This window comes from Thamnophis sirtalis, unplaced genomic scaffold, assembly GCF_051295495.1.
Source record: "Thamnophis sirtalis isolate CommonGarterSnake01/CBP01778 unplaced genomic scaffold, rThaSir2_p1.2 scaffold_4, whole genome shotgun sequence".
Taxonomy (NCBI): Eukaryota; Metazoa; Chordata; class Lepidosauria; order Squamata; family Natricidae; genus Thamnophis; species Thamnophis sirtalis.
Genome location: NW_028261384.1, coordinates 63125240 through 63151452, shown reverse-complemented (window position 1 = coordinate 63151452; position 26213 = coordinate 63125240). Strand labels below are relative to the sequence as shown.

At 41.2% G+C, this 26213-nt stretch overlaps 1 protein-coding gene across 1 annotated transcript in view; it reads right to left on the bottom strand.

The window, feature by feature from the left end:
• The window catches only part of ITGA9 (integrin subunit alpha 9), a 584270-nt gene that overhangs the window by 497253 nt on the left and 60804 nt on the right, over positions 1–26213 (bottom strand). The window contains exons 5-7 of the mRNA XM_087713055.1: positions 24139–24206; positions 4996–5125; positions 2045–2130 (exon numbers count right to left, since the gene is read on the bottom strand). Coding sequence (XP_087569181.1) covers positions 2045–2130; positions 4996–5125; positions 24139–24206 — 284 coding nt within the window. The remainder of the gene's footprint in view (positions 1–2044; positions 2131–4995; positions 5126–24138; positions 24207–26213) is intronic.

Here is a 26213-nt window from a genome sequence, read left to right as displayed (position 1 = left end):
AATATGCAGCCATGACTATGTAATGGATCCCTATTTCACACATATCCACAATCTAGAAGATGTCAAATCATAGTTTCTGTCAAACTACATCTATATTCCTCAATTCTAAAGATTTGACTACTTTCATTCAGACTTATTATATCATTCTCATTTTTAGTTTCACAGTTATATGTTGTCTATTTTTCCTCAACTCATCTGTATTCTTTATGATTTACTCATCTTGCGTACCGCAGTCTTCCAAATTACAACTAACCCATATATATTAATCTCTAACATCCATCATGACACTGGTTAATTAAAGCTTTCACAAAATGTATTTTAGTAAGATGGAGAAGGTTTAGATTAAGTTATTCAGCTCGGTCATTTCCATTCGCCATGCAGGATACCCTGTTAATAGTAAGCACAATCTAGTTTTACCACAAGCACAATCACATTAGTTTATGTAAGTTGGAATTCTAATCAAGAAACTATATTCCAAGCCAGGGCATTCTTTTTCACATTCTAACAAGGAGGTATCTGCAGTACACTTATATTCACTCAGGATACTAATTACAAAAGTGAGATGTATTTAAAGACTAAGAATATACTAAACACATTGCATGACTAAGTTTATACACAAGAAGACTGTCTTTCTGGTGTAAATGTTGATAATAATTATTTGTCATATATAAAATATTTTTCTCCAGAAAGCTTTAGTGCCTGAATTATTGTGCTAGTTTATAGCTTTAATTGTTAAAAGTACAAACTAAAATTACAATTTCAAAATTATAGTGGATTTAGGTATTACAATTACAAATAATATTTGAAGATAGTAACAGCAATCTACTTTACAAGGTTAATGGGTAACCCGTGTTCAAAAAGTAATGATCTTATGTTTGGCATATATGAGATGTCCACTCAGCAGCAGTTGGACTATTTGCCAATTAAACTAAGCCAGAACTTCATATACTGGCCTACAATTCAGTACTTGCTCTTGACCTACAAAATATGATATAGAGCTTCACAGCTATCTTGCCTAATGTAGTAGAATAGCAATTAAACAGTTAGGCCTCCTTACATAGCTGATACAGCATTCCTATCCTGGATCATATATTGCAGTGTTCTTTATTAAAGATCAAAATCCTTCCTCCACTTGGGGAAACATGTGGCTATACAAAGGTATAACAAAGTTTGTTTTTGGCTCTGGGTGACGTAGAAATGGAGATCCATGAATATGTTACTGTACAGCAGTAAAATCAGTTAGAAAGTAAGGTTTGTGGTTAGCTTCCTGATTTCAACTGTGTATTTAATGAGATGTAAAAACATGGACTTGTTTGTGGTTTTCCAGTTTACTTCTATGTTATGTTTCTGCCCTGTCTATCTAATCCATGAAAGCATCAGGCAATGGCAGTCAAAAAAGGGAAGGGAGGAACCCAAGATCTAACTACACCACTTTTATGCTTTGCTTATCTGAAAAAGTGATTCTGATTCATTTTAGGCTTGTTAAAAATGATTAAAATAAATTAGAGGTTAAATGTAGTCTTTGCACAACTATACAGACTGCATATAGTAGCGATTTTTATGCTTCAACTCACTCTAAAGGATGGAAATCTATGGATTAGGACATCCTAATCAGGAATGTGGAAGTTCCTGATTAAAAATAAATTCTGCTAGAGTCTATGGAAAACTACTGCTAATTTGAATAAATAATATTGAGTTGGGTAATACAAAGATTTTCTAAATCTTTGGTCTTGATTACTGCCAAGCGTTCATAAAAAATGATTGTGTACATGGTAGCCACAGCTTGAATTTAAAATGAATTGTGATTTTTAAAAAAGGAAGATTTCTCTATCTGCTGCTGCTAGAAAATGGGTGAGGAGATTCTCAGAAAAAAATGAGAGTAAGACAAGGAAAGACTTGAACAAGTAGGTATTGTTAATTATCCTCCTTTTGTTACTGGAAATAAAATATTTTCAGGAATGTTCTTCAAAATGCTGCAACCCCACACTTCTTTTCCATTTTCTCCTGGATGAACTATCAGTTGAAGTTTGATCAACAGCCAAACCTTTCCAACGCCTCCATCCTGGGGAGCTCCTCCAACGACGTCCATGGTCATCAGTTGAGAGAAGTGACCTGCTGCCACCGCATATCCTGAGCGGGGCATTTTTAGGGTGAAGAAGCAGAGAGAAAAAAATGACCAAAAATATCAGGGGAAAAAAGGAAATGGGGCCAAGGCTTAGGTCATCTATCTGGGTAAAGCATTTTTCCCCTTCTCTCAGAGTGGAAGTTAGAGTCAAGCAAAACACCTTCAAATTCTATAAGAGCCTTACTTTTCTGGAACAGGAAACTCACTGTTCCAGGTCTGAAATAACAAGCAAGTTTTATCTAACAACAGGGATGTACAGTCAGGGGAGGCAGGGCCTCACCAGTGTCATGAAGAAAAGAAAAGAATAATTAAAAGTAAAAAGGCTAAGGTAGTTGCTGACAGAGTAACAGTGGATGACTCTGCTTAGTGCTTAACTGCAGTGGGAGGCGAGAGAACTACGGGCCTCCTTTACTCTAGCTTTATGATCACTTGAGCAGAGTTAAGCAAGGGTTAAAAAGCGGAAAATTTCTTATGCAAAGGAGGCACGTGTTCTCTCGCCTCCTGTAGAGGGCATTTTTAGAGGCTTTTAGAGTTCTCTGGGAGCAACTAGCTCAGTCTGACTCAGAGCTCTGGCCTTTCATGAGGACAGGCAAAAGCAGAGTTGAAATCCTCTCTAAAACAGCTGGAAAAGGTGCGTGTGTGGGAAGGGGGGAGGAATTCAAAAAGTTTGATTGCATGCAGAACCACGTTGCCTTTTCAAACACACACACACACACACACACACACAGAGCTGGATAAAAGTATATAACCCAAGCTTCACTGATTACGTTTGAAAAGACAATGTGGCTTCACCTGCAATCAAAAGCTCCGATCGGAAGGCAGCAGGGGAATGGGGGGGGGGTATGGCAGAGGAGCTGCTTTCAAGCCATTGGAAAATATATCAAATCCAACTTCTGTGTTTGTGTTTGTTTGAGAGTGAGTGAGTGAGAGAGGGATCCAACTTTTCTGTGTGTGTGTGTCTGTTTGAGAGAGGGGGAGGGAGGGAGAGAGGGAGGAAGGAGGGGGAGAGAGAAGAAAAAGAATGGGAAAACTTATTTTGCAAGGGGAAAAAATGCTGTCGCTTTAAATCGGAGCTGAGCATGCCTGGCTGTGGAATTCTGGGAGTTGAAGTCCATAAGTCTAAAAAAATTGCTGCCTCACCAGCCATCAAGCTCACCGCACATCACTGTCTAACAATAAGGTGATAAATATATAAGGAGGAGACACATAAGAACAATAATTTAAGTCAGAAAAGGTATCAGAACAGTTGATAGTTATTACTGAACAAATTAAAAGCAAGGCAATAAAAGGGAAGAAGAGTACTAGAACTGAAAAGCAGACAGTTTTTCAGGTGTAAAATAGATAATTTCTACCACATTATTGATTAAATTTAATATTGCAAATAGCAGATGTTAGAAAAACAAACAACATATGGAATACATGGATAACTAAAGTTTTTCTCCAATTCCTAAAATACTATAATCCATGCTCCTCAAATGAAAATGGATTATGAGAGATTAAAGTCAGTTATAAAGGAATTATTCACTTAGATCCAAGTGGAACAGCATAACTCACGACAAAATATAGTGAATTAGAAACTTGGTTGACTTTACTGGGTCATTAAACAAGTTCATGGAGGTCAATGCTGTGACCTGATTCACAAAACAAAAGCTACATGGGAATCCATGTAGCTACAGCTTAAATTGTAACAAAGGTACAGGATTTCAATCACATTGTACTTTATGTATAAGCAATGATACCTCTAATTTCTAATGTTGTATGTGGAAAGAAACTGTTTTTTGTGCAACTTTTCCCAATCAAGTCAAAATTTGTGCATCACCATATCAGTAAATTGCAACTACTTGTAATAGTAACATGTTAAAATGTTTACATATTTCTCAGTGACAATATAGTAAATATAAAGTATAATGGTATGTGGAAAAAGGGAATAAACCCAACAAGTCAATTTAGATTTAAACAAAATAAAATAAAATGTAGCTGAAAGAGGCAAAATATTTATTTGAAAGGTCAATAATATGATTTTATTTGCCTCTCTAAAATGACACATAATGAGACAGGAACACTCTTTAATGTTCAACTCCTTTTCCTTGTAAAACCATTATGTCATATTTGAAAGGCTCCTTGCTTCCTTTATACTATGAATTACAGGTCTTTTACCTGTATTATAAATATTAACTTTCATATTTTTTCAAAGAGAAAACCTCTATGTCTTTTAGAGCAATAGTCTTTTCTTCAGAAAAGAGGTCCACCACCTTTTCTTAAAAGTAGATGAAGACTTAACACACAAATAGTTAAAGAAAGCAGAGATTTGCCATATTCAGCACAACTGAGAACTTGACAGAAGTCATTAGAGGAATTAACATTTCTCCTGTGACAACGACTGCATTTTTAAATAGATGTTTCTAAGCCTTACTAAAAATAATGCTTACATTCCTCTATTACCCTAAGCATATTTTCATGGAACAATAAATCACTGAAAAGGACTTCTTTAAATCAGGATCATTTATTCATTTTCCAAACATGTAATAATGATTTTAACAAAGGCGCATATATATTTTGTAAATGACTTAGCATCAATCTTAGCTTCCCTTTGGGATTTGCAGTTGTCTAAGGGTACTAAGATTTTTCTGACACAGACTATTAAATCGTTCAGTCCAGAAGAAGTTACTAGATTGTTTTAATGTGCACATGCAACATTGTTGTCAGGGCTGTGAGTGGAAGAATTCCTGAATCCAAACTTTCCAGAGATGCAATTCCTGGATTTTTCACCTCTGAGAATTCCAAAATTATTAGATTTCACTGGCTATACATTTATGCATGTGAGTAACTATTTACCAATAACAATTTGAAAATTGTTGTGCTTTGCTTACCTAGATATATGTAACGCTTGGCTATCATAGATTCATCTTTCAGTTTGAAATATGTATTATCAGTGAGATTCAATACTTTAATCGTTCCTGTCCAATAGTAAGACCCTGGAGCTCCCATGATAACCAACTCCTATCAAAAGAAGAGTTTTGTCATGTTAAATCTCTATGGTCAATAGAAATAAATATTTGAGATTCCTTATGCATAACTAAATCCAGAAACAGAAATATACAGGAGTCATGGGAACAAAAGTTCTGAAAATGTAGAAAAGAGTGTAATAGAATAATCTGCTTTTCTCCTACTCTACTCTACCCTGATCCTACCTGTCTTTCAGAAGACATCCGGCTCTTCTTTCAGAACTTTGGGCCAGAATGAGTAGAATCCCCATGAAATATTGTGTACTTTGATCATATTCACTCTTTATCATCTACTTGGTTTTAATTATATGTGCTGCTTTTGTATCTGTTGGTTTTGATGTTTTCTTCTAGGATTACAGGAAATCCACTTTACCATTGTAAAGTATTGTAATAGAATTGGGAAATTTTGCCACTGAGTCCCTCTGTTGCACTCTGCTACAGTCTCAATGTCGAATTAGATTTTGAACCACCCTTCCAATTTCCTATCAGCCTTTATATTGTAACAAGACAGGAACCACCACAGCAGGCAGAAAATTCTTTAGGATAAAATAAGTCTGCTTGTGTGCTCAGGATGTGCAATGTCCTGGTATGTACTGCCCATATCCCGATCCGGATGTAAACAAAGGAAGGAGGGAGTCACCAACCCCTAAGCCAATCATCAGTTTGAACCACAGTGGAAGTAAACACTTATTCTTCTTCAGAATTAATGTACTGATTCAAAAAAAAGTTTTATACATAAAACAGAATTAAAGTTAAACATTATAAAAAAAAAACTAAAATGCAATTTCTAACCTTTACATTTGTCAGTGAAAACTCATTTTGTACTAGACCAGTCAATTCTCCTTCCACAACTATGCTTAATTTATGTTTACATTAAATTTATATGCCACCATTTTCATTATTGAACGATTCTGGCATGTTAATCCTCTACATATAAAAGCATATATAAGGTGACCAGATTTTCAGATTGGTAAAGAGGGACATCTTTGCCCAGGGGCGGGGGGGGGGGGTTGATTAAAAATTTTATACGGAGCAACAAAAATTTTCATACAACGCAAAAATAGTATTGTAATATTTTTTTATTTCAACATAACTACAATTTACAAATATAAATTGTAACTGTTGCCAAACATCAAAAATTTGATCACGTGACCATGAGGATGCTGCAATGGTCGCTAAGTGTGAAAATGGTAGCTAAGTGTGAAAAATGGTCATCAGTCACCTTTTTCAATGCCATTGTAACTTTGGTCACTAAGCCCATTATACCACCTTTCTTGCCATAGTTCTTAAGTGAATAACTGCAGCTGGTATTTTGTATTTTGGATAGAATCTTTTTTTAAATAGCCTAAGACAATTTAAAAAAAGAATCCACACAGAATAAATTGAAGTAAAACATTTCAAACTATTCTTTCTATGCACAATATATTTCAAAGTATTGTGCATAGAATTTTTAAACATGGTTTCACTTCAATTCATTTTGGATAGAATCTTTTTTTAAATAGACTAAGACAATTTAAAAAAAGAATCCACACAGAATTTTAAAAAATCCTATGCACAATAAATAAAATATTATTTTAAAATACATTAAAAAAATAAAAGAAAAAAACCCAGCTCACTTACCAGCAGGCTTGCACTACAAGTCAACCCAGAATGATGTAGATGTTAATACAAAGAACTGAGCAAATTGAAATGGTGAAATTAGTCAGGGAAATATTTTTCAAAGAAACTTTGCCACCATTTTGGAGCAGACCTCCAACCTCCGTGCCCCTCCCCTCTGTAAAATCCAGGAACTAACATTCACGACCTCTAGCCAAGTGTTTCCTGCAGCTCTATAGTACTTGGTCATTTTTTCTTATAAAAGTGAGTAAAAGGGGCTCGGGGGGGGGTCCGTTTTGTTGCTTTAACGTTTTAATATCTTCAATGAAAGTACTGAGAGAGAGAGGGGGATTAGACAGAGTGTCTTTTGTCTTGCCCCGGTTAGGATTTCTTAAGCAAATCCACTGGGCATTCAACATGAAGCCAGAAAATCAGGACTTTTTAAAAACGGCCCTGGACACGGGACAAATTGTTATAAAGCGTGACCATCGTGCTGAAATCAGGACGTCTGGTCACCTTAGGCATATATGAAATCTGTGCTCAGAAGTAGCAAGTATTGGAAGGAATATTGAGTTACTTATACAGAGTATATCATAAATACTAAGGTCTGGTAGTGAGAAAGAAGATTTCTATTTTTTTTAAAGCCCCCTTTGTCTATGTTCCTCAATTATCACAAGCCCTCACAAGAGTTCACATTCCTAAATCTTCTAAGCCAATGTTGGCAAAACTTTTCAGCACCGAGTGACAAAACGGGAGGGTGTGCACATAGGGGAGCACTAGAAACCAAAAGAGCAGTTACCCTGCGCTTGCTGAGCTTCTGGTTTCTGGTATGCATATGCACACCAGTCACCTGGTCTTCTGGTTTCTGGAAAGCATGCACACACAAAGACCAGCTTGCCAGCATGCGCCAAGACCAGCTGGCCAGTGCATGGGATAGCTTGGGTTCCCGACACACATATGTGTGCCAGGTAGTTGCTCTTCTAGTTTCTGGTGCTCCTGCACATGCGGAGACTAGCTGACCAGTGCACATGTGCACACTGGTACCCGCAAGAGCAGCATGTGATGGCTGGCGTGCCTGGAGAAATGGCACGCCATCATGGCTCTAAGCTGTCTCGATCTCCTCTGGCAGACCAGGGAAATAGCTGGAGGCCAATGGACATGGTTGTTTAATATATATAACCACAGAAGCAAATAAATGTGCAATATTTTGGTGAGTGGCTATCATTCAGGGACAACCTTTCTCTGAGAAGAAAATAGAATAAGCATGGCTGAATGCTCCTATATTAGATACTTTCCTGTTTGACCCAGATACCATTTATCTACATTTCCTGCTTACATTAGTCACTGGCTAAAGCTTATGTTGTGCACTGAAAGTTCAAAGCCATCTTCTGAATGAGGAATGGGAGGGGGGGTTCAGAGCATGGGAAAAGAAACAGGCTTGATACTGCTGACAAGCCAGGAAACAGCTGCTGCTGACATTGCATTGATAATCAAACACTTCATCAGGAAGGTTGCCACCCATTTCTGATTAACCTAGTCCTAGAAAGATCCTACCAGACTGTTTTGAACATCATGACATAAGTTTTGTTTACAAGATCCAGAGTAATTAAACCCATCAGGCCAAATTCAAAGTTGCCTTGAAAATTAGATATAACTATGTCAGAGTTAGACATTACTAAAGCCATATGTCTGTCATAAAAAAATGGCCAGAATCTCAAATGCAGTTCAGAAAAACTTACCAGAACAAACTTGTCCATCAATCCAATGTACATTTTCTGATTGAGAAGAGTCAGATTTCTCATACTGAGGGGTTTTTTTTTTGGTTTTTTTTTATAGATTGAATTTAGGTTGTTCTTCATGTAAAATGGATACAGTCTCATAGAACTATAATTCTAACCAAACAGAACATAGAAATGGGGGTGGGGTATTCCCACTCCCCACAATGGTCCAAGTTATCTAATTTGGGAGCAATTTGCCTCCTAGAAGCTTCTTAATCCTATTGCCATGCTCAACCCCCTACACCCAAAAGAGAAAAAAGACCAAAACACATCCCTTTCAATAATTATATCATACTTCTAGTGAATTCACTTATAGTCGTATAGCTGATCAATGTTAGGAGTGATGGAGGCCTGGCCAAAGGAAGTTTGCTCAGCATTGTTTAAATGTAAAATGCTCCAGGTGCAATCCTCATACATTTAGGAGGTTTTTCTCAACCCTGAAAAGAATAAATAATTCTGAACTGTAGGCACCAAATCCTGACACAGCAGAATGTAACCAAAGGAATAAATGGTAAAAAGTGTGAATTAATAGAGGAATAAAATCATATGTTGTATGAATGCACAACTAAGAGAAAGATGAAGATACAGTAGATCTAAATGAAGGTGGCCTGATCCTACAGAAAGAGAGTAAATGAATATATATTTTATAAATGATGTATCAATGGTATTCAAATCCAGATAAATTATACAAGATATCTAAGAGAATATCAATAATATTGGAAATGTAATCAATCTGAAGATGCTTTTATCAAATTGGGTGGACCTGTAGGAAAGCTAAAAACTTTTGTAATCAAATATTTATGATGGTTGAGAATATTATGAAAATGGATTTTAAGGAATGACAGAAAAGCAGCTGGAAAGAAAAACACGGGACTTTATATAAGACATTGGGACAAGGTTCCCATATGTCCATAGTTGGAACGAAAAATATATACCCACCTTGGAAGAATGGAGTTTGAAAGAATGCAGCTAGCTATCATGACAAAATGATGACTTCTTTTCATTTTTTTTCATGAAAATTTTCATTTTTGTGTGAGTTGGAGACCACTGTATGATTTATTATAAGACAAATTAACTTTTGAGTTTCTAATTAGAGGATAAGATTTAATTTGACAATAGAAATATTGTTTTGTTAAATATAAGTTTATTTACATTTGAAAATTTATGTGTGAGATTAGAATTAAGAGAATAATAATTTAGGAATAGGGGATTTTTGAAATGTTGATTTTAAAGATTAGTATTATTTAAATATATAGAAAGGTTGTTGTATTTATATTATTTTTGGAATAAAAGAAAATCAAATGTTATATTTGTTATAAATTTATTTTTTGTCACTAACTTTGTTTTATTTCCTTTTCCTTTAATATAAAATTTGTATTTTAATATTTGATTCTGAAATTTAATAAAGGTATTATAAAAATATTAATGATAGAATTAGAATATATGTCAGAACATAATATTTGAAATCATACAAGTTGCTATATAGTTTTTTATTAGATGTGAATCTATAGCTGGCAATAGTTTTGTTTTTGACTTGCTGGAGAATGGTATTAATATAAAAAGTAAATTTTCTTTTAAAAATTGTGCAGCATTCTAAATTAATGAAATCTGAGGAAATAATTAATCTATTATATGCAGTGATGGGCTTCAAATTTTTTAACAACCAGTTCTCTGCCCTAATGACAGGCTGGGTGGGTGGGGGTTGGGTGGTCATGTGACTGGGTAGTCGAGGTCAACTTGACATCACTCATCTGGCCCCAGCCCTCTCAGCTACTCCTGGCCACTGGAGAGCGCCCGGTTGGGAACAGACAGCTAGCCCAGGCTGGTTTCCTAACCACCGCCAAGCAGATATGCAGCTGGTCTAGCTTCATGCCTCTATTCACACATTAGGCTAAGTTCAAAAAAAGTTGGGAAACCAGCCATTTTGGCTTAGAGTGCTGCACCACTCCACAATCTGGCCCTTTGGGGTTCGCGTATTAGCAGGTCCACATCTTGATGCTCCCACCCCCACTTTTCATGCAAACAAATGAAAACCAATTTTGCACTCTGGGGTACCACCAAGCTCTCTTGGATGCAGATTCCCCAGATGTTGCAATGCAGGCAGAATGTGGACGCATAGGAGAGGAAGCAGACTTCATCTGCTTCCAACCATGGAAGAAAAGACCGGCTGCCCCATTCTGTTCTCCGCCCCGCTTCTTTCCCCTTCCATCACCCTAATAAACCAGGGAAGGTGAGAGAGAGTGAGAGAGACAGACAGACAGACCCTCCTGGAGCCACCTATCTTCCATCGCCAACTCCGCTCCATGACCTGTGTGTTTTTGCATAAGGTTTTGCTGCTGCTCCCTGCTCCAGCTGCCTCCCCTTGGCTAACGCCCAATGAGGGTAGAAGTTGCTCTGCAACAAACGGGTGGAGACAGGAGGCGAGGGGGGTGCCCGAGTGTGCTCCTGCGCTGAAAAATCTTCCCTTATCTTCCTCCTGTGTAAAAATTGGGCCCTTTTTACCCCATCCAGTGTGAGCCCGGTTGCTAAATTCCCTCCCCCCACACTATCAAAGAGGATGGGAGCTGCAGTCAATAGAGAAATGAAAAAGGGAGCTGGCGGAATGAAGGAAAGACAAGCAGTAGACAAGGACAAAAAGCGGCTTCCTTTCCTCATACTGGTTGCTGTCCCCTCCCCACCTTGTGCTATCAAAGAGGATCCTGCCTGGGCACTGCACTCTATAGGAAAATGAGAAAGGGAGCTGCCAGCACTCCCTTTCTCAGAGAAAGGCAAGCAGTAAATAAAGAAGAAAAATGGCTTCCTTCCCTAATGGTGGCTGCTCTGTTGCCCTTTTCTCCATTTCAGCGCCACACCATGGAACGTGCCTCCACCCACCACCGCCCACGCCCTTGCATCCACAAGCCTTTTTTTGCCTACCTGATTTCCCTCGGTCACATTTTTCAATCGCGCTTCTTGCCATTTTGTAAGTTTGTGGGGCTGAAAAATACCTTCAATCAATCAATTCCAACTTGACAAAAAAAATTTTTGCAAGAAGTTGGAATTGATTGATTGAAGATTTTTTAGTCTCACGCAGCATTTGCCAATTCGCCGAACTGTGCAGAATCTTAACTACTGGTATGCCTGAACTGGTGTGAACCGGCAGCAGCCGACGAGATGAGAAAATACAGAAAACGTTATTAGATCATTTTGAGACTCAAAAATGAATGGAGATTGCTGAATATTCATCTAGAGAAAGATCTGTTTCAGTTACATGGTTTAAACATCAGTCTTCTTTTCATACATGAAAAAGGAATTAACATAAATCTAAAAGCAGGATTGAAATGATATTTTATAATGCAAGCTTGAGAAAATTAGTGAAGAACCAAGGATATTGTCAGCCTCTGTTTTGCTGCTTGCTTTTAAGCTGCCATTGAAACGGGGAGGGGGTATGGTATTTGGGTGTGGGAATTATTCTGTGCAGGAGGGCTGTTAATTGGGAGTTGTTCTCACCATCTACTGTGCATGTGGCAAGGAGAGGAGTTTCCCACCAAGGCCAACTGTCTGGCATACCAACCTGATGATGATTTTTGAAGATGTCTCCCACATGACAGCTGTGGAGATATTGAATTGGACTATGGGTTGGGGTTACCAAGAGGAGGGGAATGGGTCACGTATTGATATTTATGCTTGCACAAGCTTTTGCTCAGATCCAGCTTTGCTTAGCTTCTATTTACTTACAACCAGTAAAAGTACTCTTAATTCTGCAAAATGGAGTTGAGTGGTTTCTTTCTTGGTTATTAAGTGAAGCAGCCCTGACATTAAGCTGGATTTTGTCACAGACCCATCCCGGAGCTGACACCTTCTGAGGGGGGCGCACCCAAAACCTAAGATGTCCTATCAAGGAAGTGATCAAGAAGAAGATATGGGAGCAGCTGCATCCTATTGCCCTTTGGAGACGGAGCGAATGGCTGGCCTGCACTTGGAAGAACGATCTGTTCAGCCCAGATGGACTTGGGGAGTGGGACAGAAAGATGACCCCAAAGAACCTCTGACTGGAATTACTATGAGGAGACCCAGACGACCAGTGGCTGACTGGTGTGACTCTGAAAAGGAGAACCTTATAATGTCCCAAGCGATGAAACTCTTTGAAGGGGCGTGGGAGAGGCGCCAAGCCCGTGAGAGTGGTCTGGAGAGAGAAGCTGATATCCAGGAAATAGAGGGGAAGTATACAGAGACCTTGTTTGACCCGAGAGAAGCTGGAGGGGCCAAAGGGGGAGCTGAACAAGATGACCCAGCGCTGACCCCAATCACTGCAGTTAGAAACATTCCAAGAAGAGGGGCCCCTCCCCGCAGATGCCGGATGGCTAAAGTTCCTCCTTTAAGTGTAAAATATGGGGGGGGGGAACCAAAGGATTTAGGATTCTTCATCGTTCAAGTATAGAATTATATGCAAATGTATGGTGATGAACTGGTTACAGATGAAGTGAAGGTAAGAGTTATTACTATGACTTTGGAAAATAAAGCGACGGCATGGATGGTGGGCTTGTATAATGCTGATTCCCCCCTACTGAGACTATAATGGATTTATGGCCACTTTGAGAAAACGCTTTGATGATCCACTCACAGAGCGTAAAGCAAGAATTAAATTTAAAACTCTTACCCAGGGGAAACGGCCAGTAGCTGACTATATACAAGAATTTCAAGCGCTATCAGCTTTTATGAGGGGTTGGTCTGAAGAAGCATTTCACTGATGGGTTAAACAAAGGGATTTATCAGCACTGCATGAACTGGAGACCCCCTCCCCCGTAGACAGCAATCCTGGTATGAGATAGCTGCTGATGTGGAAATTGACTTGGTCAGAGAGAATTACTAGAAGGATAGTGAGAATGAAAAACCCCTGCCTGCCAACCCCCCCCCCCAACAGCCCCGAAAGGAGGGAAAAGTGGATCTGCAAGTAAACTAAAACCCTTCATGTGTTTCCGCTGTGGGAAGGAGGGGAATCACGCCGCAAATTGCCGCATCAAGATGACCCAGAAGCTCCCCCCTCGGAGAGAGAAGAAGCTGGAAAAACCTCCCAAAAAGAGAAAAGAACCTGCCATGAAAGGTAGGAACCTTTTCAGCATTTCCACCCTGGTGAGAGGGGGGAGGATTCCCCTTGCTCTTCGGAAGAAACCGAAACCGATTCTGATGACAAACGCCTGGTAAGTTCCCAATCGGGACCCATGACTATTCCAGTTGAGCTAAGGGTGCCCTCTTCTGGCGCACAAGAAAAAATGCTGGCTCTTTTAGATTCCGGATGCACACGATGCATTATGAGCCCAGAAATAGTAGAAAAACTGGGATTGAAACTTAAAACTCTGAAAGTTCCAATTGCTTTTTGCCAGCTGGATGGTTCTATTGCGGGAGGAAGCCCTGCTCATTTTGTAACTGAGCCTATTGATATGTGGATGGGAACCCACCAAGAGACAATAAGTTTTATTGTGGCCCCAGGAATGGACCGGCCCCTTACATTAGGATTGTCCTGGCTGCGTAAATGGAACCCACGCATAAATTGAAGGAAGGGTTGGTTATGCATCCAGTCTGCTATGCCCCCTGAGAAGGAAGGAGGGGTTCCAGAACTGAATAAGACAGACCCCAACCTGGCAGCCAGAGGGCAAGAGAAAATTGAGGGGGAGGAAAAAATCCCAAAGGAGTACTGAAACCTGAAAGATACTTTCAGTGAGAAGTCTTCTGATAAATTGCCCCCACACAGGGCCACTGACTGCAGCATTGATATTCTCCCCGGGGTGAAACTCCCTAAACCTCAGATTTATTCAATGACTCCTAGAGAAATGGACGAATTAAGGAAATTTATTGACAAAAATTTGGAAAGGGGATTCATTGAACCCACTAGGCCTCAAATTGCTGCTCCGGTCTTATTCAGAAAAAAGAAAGATAGCTCCTTTCATTTGTATGTGTCCAGAACCTATATCCATTATCCGTTAATGAAGGACATGTTGGCCTAGCTGGGTAAGAGAAAATTTTTCACAAAGTTAGATCTACGAGAGGCTTATTACCGAGTCAGAATTAAAGAAGGGGATGAGTCGAAAACTGCGTTCAACTGCCCTCTTGGTTTATTTATTTATATTTATATATATATATATATATATATATATATATATATATATATATATATATATATATATATATATATATATATATATATATATATATATATATATATATATATATATATATATATATATATATATATATATATATATATATATATATATACACACACACACATATACACACATATATACACATATATACATACATACATACATACATACATATATATATATATACATATATAATTTTATATATATCAAAATTTATATGCCGCCCAATCCCGAAGGACTCCGGGCAGCTTACAAAAAAGAAGAAAAAAAAAGAAAGGGAAAAAAAGACAGTTTAAAATCACAAAACCACATGCATTCATTCTAATCGGGGCTGGACCTCAATAATGAGGTAACAGCCCCAGGCCTGCCGGAACAGCCAGGTTTTTACAGCTTTCCTGAAGGCCATGAGAGTGGGTATGGTCCGGATCGCTGGGGGTAGCTGATTCCAAAGAGTCGGAGTAGCCACAGAGAAGGCTCTCTTCCAGGGGGCCGCCAGTCGACACAGTCTGGCTGACGGCATCTGAAGGAGGCCCAATCTGTGGGATCTTACTGGCCGCTGGGATGTATGTGGCAGTAGGCGGTCTCGAAGGTACGCTGGCCCTAAGCCATGTAGGGCTTTAAAGGTGATAACCAACACCTTGAATTGCGTCTGGAGACCAATTGGTAGCCAGTGCAGCACGCGAAGGACAGGTGTAACGTGGTTGTACCTCGGTGCACCCAATATCGCGCAGCCGCATTCTGGACTAGCTGCAGTCTCTGAATGCTTTTCAAGGGTTGCCCCAATTCCGTGTAATGCCATTTGGACTAAAGGGGCGCCAGCCGTTTTCATGCAGTTAATAAATGAGGTTTTGCATGACCACCTTTACAAAGGCATGATGGTCTATCTTGATGATATTCTTATTTACACGGAAATATGTGAAGAACAAGTGAAACTAGTTTGTTCAGTGCTGAAAAAACTTTGGACAGCAGAACTGTATGCTAAATTGTCTAAATGCGAATTTCATCAGGAGAAAGTGGATTACCTGGGATATCGCATCTCCCACAATGGTATAGATATGGACCCAGCAAAGGTCCAAGCAGTCACTGAATGGGCGACACCCCACACCCGCAAACAACTGCAAAGTTTCTTAGGTTAAACTAATTTTTATCGTCAATTTATTCCTTCATTTGCCAGAATTACCCTGCCAATTATGAACCTCCTAAAATCAAAGGGGGAGGCCAAACCTAGACCGGGTAAACCCTTGAATTGGACTATGGAGTGTCAGGCTGCGGTCAAGAAATTAAAATGACTTTTTGCAGCTGAACCAGTTTTGAAACACCCGGATATGGATTCACCATTTGTGGTCCAGGCGGATGCTAGTGATGTTGCTGTGGGAGCAGTGTTGTCAGCCTCTGCTTTGCTACTGCTCCGGCTGCCATTGAAATGGGGAGGGGGGGCATGGTATTTGGGAGGGGAATCATTATGTGCTGGAGGAGTGTTCTAGAAGCTGTCCTGACCATCTCTTTGTGCATGTGGAGAAAGGGAGTTTCCCGCAAAGGCTAACTGTCCAGCATTCCACTCTGATGATGCTTTTTGAAGATATCTCCCACCTGACAGTTGGGTGAATTATTATTGGACTATGAAATGGGGTGCCAAGGGGAGGGGATTGAACTATACATGATATCCATTGCTTTTGCACCAATTTATCCAGACTCAGCTTTCCTTTGCTTTGCTCCTTATCATTTGTAATTAGTAAAAGTACCCTTAATTTCAAGAATGGAGTTGAGTGGTTTCTTTCCTGATTATTAAATGAAGCAGCACCTGACAATAAGCTGAGTCTCATCTCGCACCCAACCCGGAGCGAACACCTTCTGAGGGGGGTGCCCCCACAGAAGAAAGAAAAAGATCTCTTTACACGACAGCGACCAGGAAGACGAAATGGGTGCAATGGCAGCACCACCTTTAACACAAATGCTGGCTGACCTGAGAGTGGAGGAACCTACTGTTCAACCCAGGTGGACTTGGGGAGTGAGACAGAAAGAGGAACCTGATGAACCACTAACTGGAGTCACGAGGAGGAGGCCCAGAAAACCACCTGCTGACTGGCGTGGCTCTAAGGAGGAAGACTACAAGATGTCCCAAGCCATGAAACTCCTCAAAGAGGCATGGAGCGAACGCCGGGCTCGAGAGAGTGCTGTGGAAAGGGATCCAGCAGAGGAACTAGAGAGAAGGTACCTGTTGCTTAGCTTAAGGGACACTGGAGGGGCCGAAGGTGGATGTGCACAAGAAAACCCAGCACTGACCTCCACCCCTGCAGCTAGAGACATTCTGAGAGCAGGGGGGGGGGGCAGGCGATGCCGAATGGCTAAGGTTCCATCCTTAAGCGTAAAGTATGATGGAGATGTTTATAATTCAGGTCTGGAATTATATGCAACTATAGGGCTAATCTGGACTCTGATGAATCTAAAGTAAAAATAGTGTTAATGGCCCTAGAGAAGAAAGCAACTGACTGGATGGTCGGATTACATAATAGTAATTCCCCTCTCCTGAGGAATTTTGTTGACTTTATGGCAACAATGAGGAGGCGTTTTGACGACCCTCTCATGGAGCGCTGAGCTCGGCTAAAATTTACGACGCTCAGACAGGGGGAAAAGACTGTGCCTGAATATGTACAGGAATTCCAAGAATTATCGGCTTATATGAGGGGATGGTCTGAAGAAGCCTTGCTAGATCGATTCACAGATGGCTTGAACAGAGATGTTTACCAACAGTGCGTAAACAGACGCATTCCCCACCGCTTAGAGCCTTGGTACGAGAATGCTGCAGATATTGAGCTGGATTTGACTAGACTTCATTGCAAGGAAGAGGGAGAAGTTGAGGATTCCCCTCCCCCACTAAAGCTCCCCTCCCAAAGGGACAAAAAGGGGGTAGGGGAGGTTTCACAGGCAAGCCGAAGCCCTCCGCTTGCTTCCCCTGTGGGAAGGAGGGGCACCGTGCTGTGAATTGCCGAGTCAAGCTGACCGACTCTGTTCCCCCCCCCCCGGAGGGAGAGAAAACCTGAGAAGTCTCCCGGCAAGAAGAAAGAGCCGGCTTTGAGAGGGGAGGAGACTTCTCAACGCTTTGAGCCAGAGGAAGGGGGAAGCGGAAGTCCCAGCTCGTCTGGCGACAGTGACTATGAAGATGCTGACCGCTGGGTAAGTTCCTGCTCGGGACCCATGCTTATCCCAGTTGAGCTTAGAGTGCCCTCTTCTGGCACGAAAGAGAAAAATCTCACTCTTTTAGATTCTGGTTGCTCACGTTGCATTATAAGACCTGAGATAGTTGAGAGAATGGGCTTGAAACTAAGAGCTTTAAAAATCCCTATTGCATTTTGCCAATTAGATGGCTCTATTGCGGGGGGTGGTCCTGCTCATTCTTCTACTGAACCCATTGAGATGTGGCTGGGAACCACCAAGAAATGATAACTTTTATCGTGGCCCCCGGGATGGACTAACCCCTTATTTTGGGACTCACCTGGCTCCGTAAAAGGAACCCACGCATTAACTGGAGAGATGGGTGGTTGCAGATTCGAACTGTCACTCCCCCAAGGGGAAGATGGAGACTCCAGAGTCTGATGATACTGTCCCCAAACTGGCGGCCAGAGGGCAGGAAAAAATTGAAGGGGAGGAAAGAATTCCGAAGGAATATTGAGACCTCAAAGATGTTTTCAGTGAAAAATCTTCTGATAAATTGCCCCCTCATAGAGCCACAGATTGCACCATTGATATTTTACCTGGGGTGAAGCTCCCAAAACCCCAAATATATTCAATGACCCCTAGGGAGATGGACGAAATGAGGAAATTCATTAATAAAAACTTGGAAAGGGGTTTCATTGAACCAGCAAGGCCCAAGGTAGCTGCACCAGTATTGTTCAGAGAAAAGAAAGATGGCTCCTTCAGATTATGTTGAATTTCAAAAACTTGAACTGCATCTCTGCCCAAAACCTCTACCCTTTACCACTGATGAAGGACATGTTAGCACAACTAGGGAAGGGGAGAATTTTCACTAAATTGGACCTACGGAAGGCATACTATTGGGTCAGAATTAAAGAGGGAGACGAATGGAAGACTGCTTTCAACTGCCCCCTTGGTTGCTTCCAGTTTAGAGTGATGCCATTTGGCCTCCAGGGGGCGCCAGCGGTCTTCATGCAACTAATTAATGAGGTTTTGCATGACCATCTTTACAAAGGCGTGATGGTCTATTTGGACAATATCCTTATTTACACGGAAACACGTGAAGAACACATGAAGCTTGTTCGCACGGTTCTGAAGAAACTCCGTGCTGCAGAACTTTATGCCAAATTGTCCAACTGCAAATTTCATCAGGAAAGGATTGATTACCTAGGCTATCGGATCTCCCACAAGGGGATAGAGGCTGTCACCGAATGGAGGCCCCACGTACATGTAAACAATTGCAGAGGTTTTGGGGGTTTGCTAACTTCTATCGTCAGTTTATTCCCTCGTTCGCTAAGATAGCTCTCCCCATCACTAACCTCCTTAAATCAAAAGGAGGAGCTAACCCCAAACCTAGCAAGCCGTTGAATTGGACTATGGAGTGTCAGACGGCTTTCGAGAAGTTGAAACGCCTCTTTGTGGAGGAACTGGTCTTGAAGCACCCAGACATAGACGCGCCTTTTGTGGTCCAGGCTGATGCCAGTGATGTGGCAGTGGGGGCAGTACTGCTTCAAGCAAATAGCCAAGGTAAATTACAGCCCTGCGCTTACACCTCTCGCAAGCTGACCGAAACGGAGAGACGTTGGGCTATTTGGGAGAAGGAAGCTTTTGCTGTTCATTGGGCTTTAACAACCTAGCGCCACTTTCTAGAGGGCGCCAAACACCCTTTTGAAGTATGGACTGACCATAAAAACTTGGAAGCTTTGAAAACCTCCGGGAAGCTGTCTCCCAAACAGATGCGCTGGGCTCAACATTTCAACAGATTCAATTTTACTTTGAAATACATTCTGGGAGGGAAGAATTTTATGGCTGATGCTTTGTCCAGACTTCCGCAGTACAACTGTTCAAAGCTCAGTGTTGTCCAGCCTGTCATTCCCACAAAAAGTCTGGCTGCTCCTGTTGTCACTAGAAGTCAAACAACTTCTAAACTAGAGGTCACGAAAGACTTTATCTCTGAACTAAAGGGGGCCCTTGCAAAGGATGACTGGTTCCAACAACACATGGATGAATGCACTATGAAAGATGGATTGGCTTGGATTGGTGCAAAATTATACGTTCCTGCGTCCATTAGAACCATCATCCTCCAACGAGCTCATGATTCTCGCATGGCTGGACATTTTGGCTTCGTCAAAACCCTGCATCTGGTTAAGAGACAATTTTGGTGGCCTTCATTGAAAAAAGACATTGAGGATTATGTGGCTAGTTGTCCCGTTTGTGCCACTGCAAAACGCCCTCCAGGAAAACCCCAAGGATTGCTCCAGGCGGTAGCTCACCCGGAAGCCCCATGGAAGGAGATCTCTATGGATTTCATTGTTGAACTTCCAGAGAGTCAAGGGAACACAGTAATCTGGGTTGTTACTGACTTATTCTCCAAGCAAGTTCACTTCATTCCTTGCTCCAAAATCCCTTCCACTAAATCTCTCGCTAAGATGTTCATCTCACCTCACCTGAAGGAGGCCCAATCTGTGGGATCTTACTGGCCGCTGAGAGATATGTGGCAGTAGGCGGTCTCGAAGGTACGCTGGCCCTAAGCCATGTAGGGCTTTAAAGGTAGTAACCAACACCTTGAATTGCATCCGGAGACCAATTGGTAGCCAGTGCAGCGCGCGAAGGACAGTGTAACGTGGGTGTACCTCGGTGCACCCAATATCGCTTGCGCAGCCACATTCTGGACTAGCTGCAGTCTCTGAATGCTTTTCAAGGGTAGCCCCAATTCCGTGTAATGCCATTTGGACTAAAGGGGCGCCAGCCGTTTTCATGCAGTTAATAAATGAGGTTTTGCATGACCACCTTTACAAAGGCATGATGGTCTATCTTGATGATATCCTTATTTACATGGAAACACGTGAAGAGCAAGTGAAACTAGTTTGTCCAGTGCTGAAAAAACTTTGGACAGCAGAACTGTATGCTAAATTGTCTAAATGTGAATTTCATCAGGAGAAAGTGCATTTACCTGGGATATCGCATCTCCCACAATGGTATAGAGATGGATCCAGCAAAAGTCCAAGCGGTCACTGAATGGGCGACCCCCCCGCACCCGCAAACAATTGCAAAGTTTCTTAGGTTAAACTAATTTCTATCGTCAATTTATTCCTTCATTTGCCAGAATTGCCCTGCCAATTACGAACCTCCTAAAATCAAAGGGGGAGGCCAAACCTAGACCGGGTAAACCCTTGAATTGGACTATGGAGTGTCAGGCTGCGGTCAAGAAATTAAAATGACTTTTTGCAGCTGAACCAGTTTTGAAACACCCAGAAATGGATTCACCATTTGTGGTCCAGGCGGATGCTAGTGATGTTGCTGTGGGAGCGGTGTTGTCAGCCTCTGCTTTGCTACTGCTTCGACTGCCATTGAAATGGGGAGGGCGGGCATGGTATTTGGGAGGGGATTGAACTATACATGATATCCATTGCTTTCGCGCCAATTTATCCAGACTCAGCTTTGCTTTGCTCCTTATCGTTTGTAATTAGTAAAAGTACCCTTAATTTCAAGAATGGAATTGAGTGGTTTCTTTCCTGATTATTAAATGAAGCAGTACCTGACAGGTGTTGCTACAAGCAAATGCTGATGGAAAGTTACAACCCTGCGCTTACACTTCTCTGAAGCTAACTGAACAGAGAGGTGATGGGCTATATGGGAAAAGGAGGCTTTTGCAGTTAGGTGGACTTTGATGACATGGCGACATTTCTTGGAGGGGGCTAAACACCCTTTTGAAGTGTGGACTGATCATAAAAATTTAGAAGCGTTAAAGACTCCCTGGAAATTATTCCCCAAACAAATGAGATGGGCACAACACTTCAATAGATTCAATTTCACTTTCAAGTATATCCCAGGAGGGAAAAATTTTATGGCTGATTCTTTGTCCCGCCTTCCTCAATATAACAGCTCAAAGCTTAGTGTCGTCCATCCAGTCATCCCAATGAAAAGCCTCGCTGCTCCGGTTGTTACCAGAAGCCAGACCGGTTCCAATTTGGAGGTCACAAAGGACCTCGTTACAAAACTCAAGGAAGCCCTTGAAACTGATAAATGGTTTCACCAACATACAGATGAGTGCACCATGAAAGATGGTCTGGCTTGGATTGGGGCTAAATTGTATGTTCGCGCGACCATTAGGAGTCTGGTTCTTCAACGTGCCCACGATTCACACATGGCTGTGCATTTTGGTTTTGTGAAAACCCTGCATCTCATTAAAAGACAATTTTGGTGGCCCTCATTAAAGAAGGACATTGAGTATTATGTAACCAGCTGCCCCACATGTGCTGCCGCGAAAAGGCCACCGGGGAAACCCCAGGGATTGCTCCAAGGTGTCGCCCATCCTGAGGCACCTTGGAAAGAAATGTCTATTGACTTCATTGTCGAACTACCGGAGAGTCAAGGATACACGGTAATTTGGGTCTTTACCGACTTGTTTTCCAAACAGGTTCATTTTATTCCTTGTTCCAAGATCCCATCCGCTAAATCCTTAGCTAAGTTGTTCATTACACATATATATTGTCTACATGGTGTGCCGGACCGCATCATCTCTGATAGAGGGGTCCAATTTACCTCCTTATTTTGGAAGGAATTTTTGAAGTTGATAGGCTCCGGCCAGGGCCTAAGCTCCGCCCACCACCCTCAGACTAACGGGGCTTGTGAAAGGACTAATTCTGTTTTGGAGCAGTACCTCCGATGTTTCATCAATTACCAGCAGGATAATTGGGTGGAGTTATTGCCTCATGCTGAGGTGGCGTATAACAACTCAGTGCACAGCAGCACGGGATTTACCCCGTTCAAAATAGTGTTCGGACATGATTTTGTACCCATCCCCGAGGTGCCACGAGAAAAACCACAAGTTTGTCCCTTTCCGAGTGGAGTGACCAACTCTGAGAGATGTGGCCTTTGGCATACCGAGCGCTGGATGCAGCTCATCGGGCACGTAAGAAACAAGCAGATAAAAAGAGAATGAGGCCAAGGGATTATAAAGTTGGTGATCGTGTATATTTATCTACCAAGTTTCTCCAGACCTTGCAGAAGTAAAAGAAACTGGGTCCCAAGTATGTTGGCCCGTTCTCGATTGTGAAAGTCATAAACCCTGTGTCAGTACATCTGGAGTTGCCTAAGTATCTCAAACGTGTGTACCCGGTGTTTCATGTCAACCTTCTGAAACTGGAGCACACTTCTCCATTACATGCCCCTTTGGCAGCTTCAACTGCCCCTCTTCTGATTGAGGGAGAGCAACATTTTGAGGTTAAAGAAATTTTGGACTCTAGAAAACATTGAAACCGCATTCAGTATCTTGTTTCATGGAAGCACTTTTCTTCTTCGCATGCTGAATGGTCGATAAGTCCCATGTGCGGGCTCCATGGCTTCTACTTAAATTCTACTCTACGTACCCCGACAAGCCTTGAACTCGATTGATTTCTCCTTTTTCCCTTCCCCTTTCTCTTGTGTTATATTGTTTGTCTGCTTGTCTGTTTTCTTTTGTTTCTGCAGGGATGATGTCCTTTTTTCCTGGAGGAGGGCCGGATGTCAGCCTCTGTTTTGCTGCTTGCTTTTCGGCTGCCATTGAAATGGGGAGGGGGGCATGGTATTTGGGTGTGGGAATTATTCTGTGCAGGAGGACTGTTAATTGGGAGTTCTTCTCACCATCTACTGCACATGTGGCGAGGAGTTTCCCACCAAGGCCAACTGTCCAGCATACCAACCTGATGATGATTTTTGAAGATGTCTCCCACATGAGAGCTGTGGAGATATTGGATTGGACTATGGGCTGGGGTTACCAAGGGGAGGGGAATGGGTCATGTATTGATATCTATGCTTGTGCATGCTTTTGCTCAGATCCAGCTTTGCTTAGCTTCTATTTACTTATAACCAGTAAAAGTACTCTTAATTCTGCAAAATGGAGCTGAGTAGTTTCTTTCTTGGTTATTAAGTGAAGCAGCCCTGACAGATATTTTAGGTACTGAATGGGAACAAGCTATTTTTTAACATTTCAAGGTGGATATTGGGAGAAAAATGGAAATTGCAGAAATGAAAATAAATAAATAAAAACAAGAGTGAAAGCAGAATGACAGCAGGAAGAACAAATCTTAAGAAAAAGGAATAGCTTAATCTAGGAAAGAGAATGAAGAAAGCAGATGTACAAGCTACTTGAAAGAGTATGGAGTTCTTCTTTCTTCGCTATATATTGCATTGTTTATCCTGAAAGGGAATGGTATGTATGCATATAATAATGACTGTATAGAATTAATCAATTAAATCAAAGGCAAACAAACTTTTTATTCCATACTGAAACTTTCTCGCAATGCTGCACCACTCACCTCTGTGAGAAAACCTGCTATTCCAGCCTGACATGAGCCATGCTCTTCACCATATTTTTTCTTATATTCTAAGATAGAAAAAAGAAATAACAAGATAAGAAGAAATAAGCGCAGTCCTGTCATTCTCCACAAGAAATGTGTAATTCTCAACTCAATGGTCTCTTTATTCTATAAGTACTATCACAAACTGAGACAGTGAAATGCACTACAGCAGTGGTAGTCAACCTGGTCCCCACCGCCCACTAGTGGGCATTCCAGCTTGCATGGTGGGCGGTAGGGGTTTGCTGTAACTCTGCTTTATAAATTTTATAAAATAAAGTTACTTCCCTACCAGAAGTGGGTTCCTACCAGTTCGCACCTATTCGGTAGAACCGGTTCGTCAAATCTACCGAACCGGTTAAGCAGGCCACACCTACAGAAGAGGTTCCAAAAATTTTTGAAACCCACCACTGGTCCTTGTATATGATTATTCTACACTATCATGCTCATATTTATAAAACTCAGTGCCTCTGTGAAAGGTAAGGATGACTACTGGATTTGTGGTGCAATCAGAAGATTGTGTGTGTTGAAGTTGTTTTAACGCAAACCAAATATGTCTTTTAAAAAACAAGTTTACATCATATTCTTATGCATGCCAGTGCTGTGTGTGAGGTAATTTAAGGTGGTTCTGACAAGTGTCGTCGGCATCTTCATATCCGGTCACATGGGCGGCAAGCCACTCCCATCTGGTCACATGGGTGGAAAACCACTCCCACAAAGTTCGAACAATTTTTGAAACCCACCACTGTTCTCCACTTTATAAATCACCATTACTGTGGAACCGGTGGGCGGTTAGAAAATTTTATTACTAACAGAGATACAAAAGTGGGCGGTAGGTATAAAAAGGTTGACTACCCCTGCACTACAGAGCAAATTCTGGGACATTAGCAAACTTCAAGCTTCTTTGGTTATTGTCAAACCAAATAACTCCATTCACAGTAGAAAACATGTTTTGGATTTTTTATGATAGGAGGAAGGAAAAAAGCTCTTAAAATGTAGAGGTACAACAGGTGGAGAGCTTGATTATTTATTTACTGAAAATTACAAGGCTAATTGGAGGCTGGCAAGAATACTGTTCAATCAATTCTTAATGAAAGTTAAAGCTAAAATACGCACAACTTTATTGTAAGGTAAAACTCTGTTCTTACTGCTTCCCTCAATTCTTAGTCTCTCTCCACCATAACTAGGGGTGGGTTGCTGCAGGGGTTACTGCTGGTTTGCTTCGTGTGCAATTTGTGCACACACCGGCCACACATTGCATGCACAGTTGCCTGTAAATTCTTCTGTGCATGCTCAGAACATTATAAAATTATTAAAAAACATGCCGGCAATGGCATGGGTAACTGGGGAACCAGTTTGTGGACGTGGCCAACCTGCCATCCCTACCAGTTCAGGAACCCAGTTCCAATTTCCATTACCGATTCACTCGAACCGGTGCGAACTGGTGTGAACTGATAGCAACCCATTTCTGACTATGAGGCATAAAATTCATTTGTGAAGTTATCTTTGATTCTGCAACGTCTTGAATATTGACTGTGTTGGGAATGACCAAAATCATTGCTACCATTATTACATCTTATAATATGAATACGTCTATTAATATTTTAAATATTTTCAAATCCCCCAAATAATGCACCTTGGGGGGGGGGGACAAGAAATCCCACTCCCTGCTTCTAGAAATATGCTCCCAAGGTATGAATTCAGAAAAACGTCAGTTATTTGCTTTCTCTAAACAACCACTATGTAGCCTAGTAACTCTGAAACTAATCACCAACCCACTGCTAAATTTTAAGGAATGAACTTGACAAATTGTCCTATGGGAAACTCAATGTATTCCTTTAGGTTAAACAGACCATAAGAATAATAAACCTCCCTTCAGAAACTTTCTGTTCGAAAGGGGGAAATGGTAAATGGACTGTCTACTTTCTTAAATTGGTTAAAATATATTTTTTTAAAATAAAGACTTATTCATTCTAGTAAAATATACAAACTAAAAACAGTTTAATATGTATAAGCCAATTTTACACAAGCTGGAA